Below are 9577 nucleotides of genomic sequence, written 5' to 3'. Positions count from 1 at the left end.
CTTGAAAACCTCTGTCAATTTTAACTTTTATCTCATTTAATTAGGTTATACTTAATTTTAGGGCTTTTAAACACTGATGATGGATTCCTTAATCCGAAAACGTTTTGTATTTTGACCCTTATTTAGGGTATTTTAATATATACCTTTTACAAGAAACTTGGTATTTTTTTTTAATATATATAATACCTAATACCGACCAAACAACATAGATTAATGCTATACACTTCGCGTTAAATTATTGATTACGATAACGATAATAAAATATTCACTATTGACTTGCTGTTTAAAACGTAAAGACTATTTAAAAAGTATAATATAGAGGTGTTTACCCGTTAACATTTCAGGAAATGTACATAAACATTCACTTAATATGCTGGAAAACAATTTATTGTTGTTTCCACGAAAAAGTTATGAAGCTGATAGATACATTTTTACAATTCTGTTATTTTCTGGCTTATCTACTGTATATGAATGTTAATAAGACATAACATTATTTATTATAAATATATATATTTATTATAAATATATAAATACAACAGTCACAGGAAAAACAAACTGAACAGTTCTTTTAAAAATGAAGCTTGTAACACTATTTTTAACAGTGTGCTTGTTAGTTACGTTCGCATTGGGACAAAAAGGTATGACTATATCACTTTTATACATTCTTATTCTTTAAGTGCCTATCTTTCCTCTATCTACCGCTGCTCTGAACATTTCTATAGAACTGCATTTAAACCGGTCCCTTAAATTCTTCAACCATGACACTCACCTTCTTCCCGCACTACTTCCTCCTCTTATCTTTCCCTGTATTATCAGTCTTAGCAGTTCATATAGCCCTCATTACGTTTCCCAGATATTGTAACTTTTTTATTTTTATTGTGTTTATTTCATATTTTTTGCCCATTCCTCGCAATACTTCCGTGTTAGTTTTCTTATGTGTCCATTGTCCATGTTATTCTAAGCATCTTTCTGTAATACTACATTTCAAAATGACTATAGCTTATTTATGTGCTCTTGCGTCAGTATCCAGTTTTCAAGTCCATATTGTAGTATCAAAAACACGTTGTATAGGATTTATATTAGCATCCAAAAAATAAGAGTAATCCATATTGATTTAATTTGTAGAGTTTCAAGCAAATATTATCTACATGTGTTGTTTATATTACGTAAATGGGTGACATTGCTTTTGCAATGTAGGCCACTCGTTTTGAAAACAACGGAGTCAGCAATTATGTTACTAATAGGTTTGTTCTAGCATCAGTTTCAAACGGTTTGAAACCATCAGCGAATAGTGGACCAGCGCGAGTAGAGGGGATAGCACTGGTGACTGTATTATGTTTTCTCGCTGACCAACTGTTTGCTGACGGTTTCTGACTAGTTTGACTGTTTGCTAGAACAAACCTATTAGTATTTTCACGGTCACATTCAGGTGTAGTCAATCATAACAAAACAATTACGATTTTTTTTTATAGATACGGAGAAAGTAAAGAAGAGATTATTCATCATTCATACATCGCCGTGGTTAGATAAGATACGCTGTCCACCAACTAGTTACTGTCGTATTTAGTGTTATAAATAAATATATTCTGGTAAATAGTGTTTTAAGAAATCAACCCCATCATCGGGGGTAACAACCCCAGTACCAAGATATCCCCCAGTTCTAATCTAAGGTCTTTATTTCAGTGAATTGTTTTCATTTTTACAAACGAATTTCTTACTATTTCTATTCTGGTCCTATTTCTATTTTTGATTATAATTTTCTGAAAACCAGATCCCCAAATATCATTTTCAGGTAACACTTTCTCTCCATTGAATTAAAACATTTTCATTTTTAGGTGAATGTGGTCCGAACGAACAAAAAGGATGCCGGCCTTGCCCTTGCCCTGAGCGAACATGCCAAGATCCAAACCCCTTGTGTCCACATTTTAATTGTCCTAAAGTTTGTCTCCAGTTTTGCGAATGTATACCTGGCTACTTGAGAGACGCTGTAACCAAGAAATGTGTACCCAAAAGTAGTTGTCCTAAGAGAGGATAAGAAAGAAAAATAATACCAAAATCAAATATGTTTAATCATCAATTTGGCGTTTAAAATATATCACTACTAAAAATTGCTTTGTTATTATTTTTTTGCACGATTGATCATTTTTGACTGTTTACCGTGACAGATTTTACGTCAGTAGGTGACATTAGAGAGTTATCAAGTAACCCTAGGAGAATACGGTAACGCTATTTTACTGTATACTTTACATGTTATTTATAACGTTACCGTATTCTCATAGAGTTACTTGATAACTCTCTATTTACTAGCAACTCGACGGTAAGTAATCCAACTCGACGGTAAGTACTCCAACTCGACGGTAAGTAATTCACTTACCGTCGAGTTAAAAAATCTTTTAATTTTAATTTATTTGTTGAAAGAATAAAGAAAACTAACGAATTATTTATTAATATTGAAACTGATGGCACAATTTGTTAAATTATTTAATGAAATCCCACTTGTTTGGGCTGTGATTTCACTTCTAACAGAAACTCCTGCAGAATCGCATACATTAGTAGTATTACTAGTATTGCACAATATTTTTTCGGCAAAATCTATTTTATTTTGAAGAGAATCTTCTACATAGCTTTCTGCCACTGTCGATGAACGTTAAATTTCTTCAAATTCACTTTCGCTCATATTTTAATTTATAATAATCAAAATTGTACTTAACCCGCGAGTAGTCGCGCGGTGAGAGAGAATCTCAATTTTTATCCTTTTTCGCGATAACTTGATGAAAATTTTTACAATTTTGAAAAAAATTCGTAAGTGCCTCGAGGAAGGGTGTAGTAATGCGTAGGAATTTTTTTTCTTCTTCTTCTTTTTGTGGAATTTATGGCTTTGGGGAGAGCCAATTAGCTTTAACCCGCGAGTAGTCGCGCCGTTAGATAGAATCTCACATTTCATCCTTTTTCGTAATACAGTAAAACCTGTCAGTAACGGCCACTAAAAATGAAAGAACTATTGGCCGATATAGAAAGGTGGCCGCTATTGCCAGTTTTTGTAGTCTACATATAATTGGTTTGGGAAATTTTTAAACTGGCCGTTAATACAGGTGGCCGATATTGGCAGGTGGCCGTTAACACTGGTTTTACTGTACAGTAAAATTTGTCAGTAACGGCCACTAAAAATGAAAGAACTATTGGCCGATATAGAAAGGTGGACGGTATTGCCAGTTTTTGTAGTCTACATATAATTGGTTTTGAAATTTTTAAACTGGCCGTTAGGACAGGTGGCCGTTAACTCAGGTTTTGTTAATAAAATTGTTAATAATTAAGAAATATATATTTTCAATATAAAAAGTAGATAAAAATAGTACAAAATAAAAATTTGTTTTAAATTAGTATTTTGAGATAGAATCTTACACGCGACTATCGACGTTACAGAAGTGAGCGCGACTACTCCCGGGTTAAAATTGTTGACAACTAAATAAAAACTCAATTCTCCATTGTTGTTATGCACAATATGACGAAAATGTTTAATTTTATAATTTATAATGGTATTAATCGTGCAAAAAACGTTATAAGCATGTCGAACGTTAAGGGTAACCGATCTCAGACAAACAATTGTCTTCGATCGGTATAAAACCCTTACCGTTCTCCATACTTAATATACTATTTTGCTATTCAACCAAGCGCTAGATGTTTTCAAACAACTACAGTGATGGATTGGGTATATAAACAGGTAATATCTGAATCACTTAGTGCTCTTTCACATTATAAGAATTTTGAGTGTGCGAGGGTTTTCTCGTGCGATAGTTTTGACGCACCTATCCTTTTCACACAATAAGAATTGAGTAGCACGAAGATATTTTGCTGTGTTGTTTGGTATATTATTTTTATGTACACTTTGTGGCTAAGGTAGGTACATGATACGATGTCTGATATGTATCATTACGATGTATCATTACACATGGGTATTTTTTGTCCATACTTTTGTCCTAATGTACTGTAATGCGTATTTAATTCATTTGCAATTTCTATTTTGTCAGTTATTATTTCTTATGTTTTTTAATTAAAAGCCTTAATTTGTTTTTATAATCCTTGTTCTACTAAGTTATTTGTGGGATCTTGGATTAGCTCATCTAATTAGCTCATACAATCTATGTAAGAAACCATTCTAAATGGGAAATAAGCCTCAATTGAACTAAAAAAATTATTTTATTAACGTTTCGACATCCGATTTGGACGTCGAAACGTTAATAAAATTCTTTTTTTAGTTAAATTGTGGCTTATTTCCCATTTAGACTAGTTTATTATAAAAATTCCACAAGGAAACAGCTTCAGAACAACATTACAATCTATGTTTTTCATGTATAGAATTTAAAAGACCCTCTGTCATCCATTCATTTTTAAATGTTGTTACCCTCGTTTTAAATGTTGTTTTTAGATAATTTCACACAAGAAGTGACCGCAGCCCTACTCCAGTTTTCACCGAGTTGTTTACCCTATAAAACTAAATATAATTTCGTAGAATAAAAGGTATATTTTATATGGAGCGAAATCAAATTATAGCGTTGTGTTTACTTTATCGTCGAAGAAAGAGAAATAAGAGAAACCGGTTTTTTTCTTTATCACCTAATTCGTCAAATTAAGTAATTCAAATTAATTCGTGCACTGTTAAGTGCACGGCATACACCATTCCAAGCATTTCTCGTCAAGTTTCTATCTTTATATATTTCTATTGTTTTGTCCCAATGAACAGGTCTCGCTTCAATTAATGTTATTAATATTTCACTATCAATATGAGACATCATAATATAAAATATATGCACCTACTTCAAACAGCCACAAAGTGTAAATGAAAATAATGTACCAAACAACCAAAGAAACTACCTTCGTGCGACTGAACGACAGTATCATATGAAATGATGCATAAGTCCCCTATGCTACTGGGTGCGTAAAGACGGCACGGCTGCCGTCTGTTGTTGTAAGCGAGGGACGGCCTAAACACGGCGATTTCACCGAACGTTCCAACCACCGTCTAGTGAGAAAGGCTCCATAGGATTACATGCGCAACCATTGGACTGTTGTCGTGCGTTCTAACGATCGCACGTTTAAATTCTTATAATGTGAAACAGCACTTACGATATGCTGATAATATTGTATTAATAACAGAAAAAAGTGAAGAATTGCAAAGAATGATGGAATAACTAGATAGATAATCGACAATTATAGAACTGACGATGAATTACAGTAAAATAAAAACCATGACCAATCGACAAGAAGAACTAATAACTATTACAGTGGCACAAACAATAATAGAGCAAGTAAAAAAGTATCTAGGACAACTCACTAAATTAATAGAGAAATTCAGACCGAAGAAATAAAGAGAAGAATAAGATTGGCCTGGGCATCATCGGGAAAATTGTTTTCCATTATAAAGAATAGAAAATACCCCCAATACCTAAATAGAAAAGTTATCAATCAATGTATCCTTCCTGTTCTCATATATGGCTCTCAGACATGGACGCTTGCAACGGAAAATATGGAAAAATGGATTAAAGATGTACTAAGATGTACATTGGAGACCACAAACACAAAAGGGGAAGTCCACAAATACGATAGTCAGATGACCTTCAGAAACACGCTGGGTCAAAATGGATGCAAATTGCCCAAGGTAGAGAGGCATGGAAGAAGGAAGAGGAGGCCTATATCCAAGGATCGATATTTAGGGTTGATTAGATAGATAGATTCTTTTTTTTTTCTGTGGAATTTATGGCTTTGGTGAGAACCAATTAGCCAGACTATGTTAGATTGTAGAAATAGTTTGTGTAAATTGTTTCATAGTATCAAACTTGAGCATGATGTATTCATTTGTTTTGTTAGTAATATGTAGCATTAGTAAAGTGTAAGGTGTTTAATTTTTTTTTCCTTCCGCGCTAGAGCATCAACCCGGTTCAACGCCGCGGAGGTTTTAGCCCTCTTTGTGTGTATGTTTTTATTTTTTTTGTTTTCTTTTTTTTTTGTTTTTTTTTGTTTTTTTTTTTGTTTTTTTTTTGTTTTTTTTTTGTTTTTTTTTGTTTTTTTTTTTGTTTTTTTTTGTTTTTTTTTGTTTTTTTAATTGGTTTTTTTTTAATTGGTTTATTTTTTTTTATTATTTTTTTTGTATTCACCTTTTTTTGGAAGGTGCAACGGAGTAGTTGCCCCTATCTAGTAGATATTCTAAGTTATTTTTATTAGAAACTGCCGAACGGCAGTTCCATTGAAGAATATTTATTGCGTGGTTGAGGTCTGAGAATGTGATGACGTGTTTCCATTTATAGTTAATTTGACTAAGTTTTCGAGTTCTTCCTTATTTATATTTATACTTTTTGTTACTAAAACTTTTGTGACAATTTCTATAACTAATTCTAATATTGAATTTATCATGCTCAAGTCTGAAGGAGATGCAACTGGATTATTATTAATATTTCCCTTATAGTTAATGCTGTCTAATATTCCTCCCGTAGGTAATTGAGATCTACGGGAAGATTTAATTTCATTATGCACAATTAATGTTGGATCTGGACTATTTGGTCTCTGTCTTTTGAATGTTCGAGAATTTGTACTATTTGAATTATTATTGTAGAATATATTATTCGTTGACATTTTGTTAATTGGATTTGATGGGAATTGGGTGGGTGTATAATTATTGGGATTTAATGGAGGGAAAGTTTTGAGGCAGGAGAGGTTTGTAGTTTGTTCCGTATTTATGGATGTAACTTTTGCATAGGAGTTTCTGGGGAACTGTTTGTTTGCGTCTTGATAACTAATATTATTGGAAGACATAGCGTCTTTAATAAGTTTTTGACGCTGAAATTCTTGACACGCGCTTAAATTTGTAGTAAAATGATCCCCCGAACAGTTAAAACATTTTGGAGTGAGATCGGTCTTTTTACATTCTTTTGAGTTGTGGGATTCTTGACATTTATTGCACCTAGCCTTGCTCTTACACTGCCCACCTGTATGTCCAAATCGAAGACAATTAAAGCATAATAGCACCTTTTGTTTGTATGGTTCGACTTCCTTTAGTACCTTATTGATTGTTATATATTTTGGTAGCACTTGTGACTTAAAACTAACTACGCATGTTTTTGTTGGAATGTATTGAGTACCGTTTTCATCTACTTGCCTTCGATTTAATCTTGTGACTTGAAGGACTTCAAATTTACAGTGTAAATCGTACATTTTTATTCTGTTTTTAACATACTCTACTGAAAATTCTGTGGAAATATCTTTTATTACGCCCTGTCTAACTAAAAGAAACTTAGGAATGTATATGTCTAGATTATTTTTTATAAATATTGCTTCATTTTTTTTAGATATGATATAGTTAGCCGATTTATAATCTTTAAATTTTATACGTATTTTATTTCTTCCTACTGCGTCAATGCTTATAATTTTTTCATCAATTTCTTTAAAACTATATGTCACCTATCCTTAACGCGTTTAATCTGCCTTTAAAATCGGGTGAATTATTTTCTAAATACGCGTAAAAAGGTCCTAGGTCGTTTTGTCGGTAAAGAAATTCCTCCCTTTTTGTTCCTACTTCTTTGTTTATGTTATTTGTTATTGAAGTGTGTACATTAGCAAAGTCATTATCGATAATGGGTTTATTATTAACAAGTTTTGTGGTACTTATCTGTGTAACTGGAACAAGATTTTGAAATCCTAACAGCTCCTCCTTTGAAGATGTTGCATGTTCTGTATCCATTTGGGTTTCTAAAACATTTTTATCGGGGGCGTCGCCCCCGCTAACTGCACTCATAACTTTTTAATGTTTTTATTCCGATTTCGCTTTTTTATTTGGTGTAATTAATTTACTTTTAAAGTTCACAAAATATTTATTTAAATATCTAATTTATAGACACCGGTTTTAAAAACAAGCTTCTTTCCTACGCACGTCTGACTACCACGACGAATGAAAGTTGATTGAGATAGATTCTTGTTTTAACTATATAAAAATTATTTTGTATTTTAACTAAAACAAGTCCTAACAAGCAACTGGACTTCCTAAGTCCTAGGTTTTCACATTCATTCGATGTAATATTTATCCGTCCATGATTAGTGCATCAAGATTTAGCACTTACTTTCAGACACATTCACGAGCACCACAAGAGTCTAGAGTAGGTACTATCAGTCAAAGAATGGGATACTATGGATTATAATAGCATCAAATCATCTAGTATAAATAGGATTCTCATCGCACGAATTTGTAGAGAGGACATAGGTGAAACAGTAATCAAAAATAGCTGAGTTAAAACGACCGGAACCATCTTTAACAATGAACGTCAATGTCTGGCCTTCGCTGATGATCTTAGGCCGCTATTATATTAGGCAACTGGTGACGCCACCAAGTTGCTCCACCAGTGACTCATGACGTCACGGGGCATTTAAGTAAATGAGACCTATTAGACTACGGCAACTGGTTGCGCCACCAGAAATTGTTGTCGATCTGGTGGCCGAACCAGTCCACCAGCCGGGTAACCGGGTCTGGTGGCGCCACCAAGCCGGGGCATTATGTTATATGGACCCTATTAGACTGAGCAACTGGTGTCGGCCACCACTAGTTCATTTGTATTGTAATCGAGTGCTTCGTATTTCTTTTCTATTAGTATCGTTCGCGGTAACAATTCCGTACTTGTCCAGGACAACTTCGCATGCGCACTTTAAAAATCGCATGCGCACTTTAAAAAAGAGAACGCTCTTTTTTAAAGTGCGCATGCGAAGTTGTCCTGGACAAGTACGGAATCGTTACCGCGAACGATACTAATAACTTCTATATTTTCTATTAACAAGCGTATATTTTTCTAAAACCTTTTTTGTTGATTTATAAATATCTATATTAAAAAGTTCTTCTCGCAGATTTAGCCGTTAATTGTTTATTCATTGTTTAAAAAATAAAAGCTCTTTTTATATTTTAGAAATATCGGTGAATTGATCACTTTACCTTGATCAAAAATGTTTCTATTTTGTTTTTAATTATGCTGAATCCGAATGTGACGTTAATTGGAAAATTTTAAAAAAATGAGCTTTTATATATAGGTACAGTATGTCTGCTTAACTTGGAACCATATGGGAAACTTTTTTCTTATCAATTTTACGAAAAAAAATTCTTTATAAAATGCTCTGCATAGTCTATGTTATACGAGGTATGTCAAAAAAATTGTATGTAAAGTACCTTTAGATTTCACAACATCGAAAATTGTTATTATGAAAAGTTGTTAAGAATTAAAAAAACTATGTTTTGGGACGCATTAATTTTATTACATCATTCTAATTGAAAAAAAAATTTAAATTACGGATACCCAACCTCATTTTATTACAAATATCTATAAGTATTTTATTATTAATTTTACGAAAAGAGTTATTTTTTACAAAAAGCTTTATATGGTCTAAAATCTAAGATGCAATCATAATATATAAACTTTTATCAATTATATACGAGGTATGTTCAAAAATATGAATTTCGTCCAAGAGTAAAGTACCTTTACAGTTCACAATATTTCAATTAGAAGAATGTAATTGCATATTCAAACATTTAATGAACAACATTCCG

At 32.6% G+C, this 9577-nt stretch overlaps 1 protein-coding gene across 1 annotated transcript; it reads left to right on the top strand.

The window, feature by feature from the left end:
• Positions 1-500: 500 nt before the first annotated feature.
• Positions 501-2111, top strand: LOC114336761 (chymotrypsin inhibitor Ani s 6-like). The gene is made up of 2 exons (XM_028287139.2): positions 501-638; positions 1836-2111. The coding sequence occupies exons 1-2, from the start codon at positions 575-577 to the stop codon at positions 2033-2035; spliced, it is 264 nt and encodes an 87-aa protein (XP_028142940.1). The 5' UTR covers positions 501-574; the 3' UTR covers positions 2036-2111.
• The last annotated feature ends 7466 nt before the right edge of the window (positions 2112-9577 follow it).

Source organism: Diabrotica virgifera, chromosome 8 (genome assembly GCF_917563875.1).
Source record: "Diabrotica virgifera virgifera chromosome 8, PGI_DIABVI_V3a".
Taxonomy (NCBI): domain Eukaryota; kingdom Metazoa; phylum Arthropoda; class Insecta; order Coleoptera; family Chrysomelidae; genus Diabrotica; species Diabrotica virgifera.
Note: the sequence above shows the minus strand (reverse complement) of the source record. Positions and strands in the feature narration are given on the sequence as shown.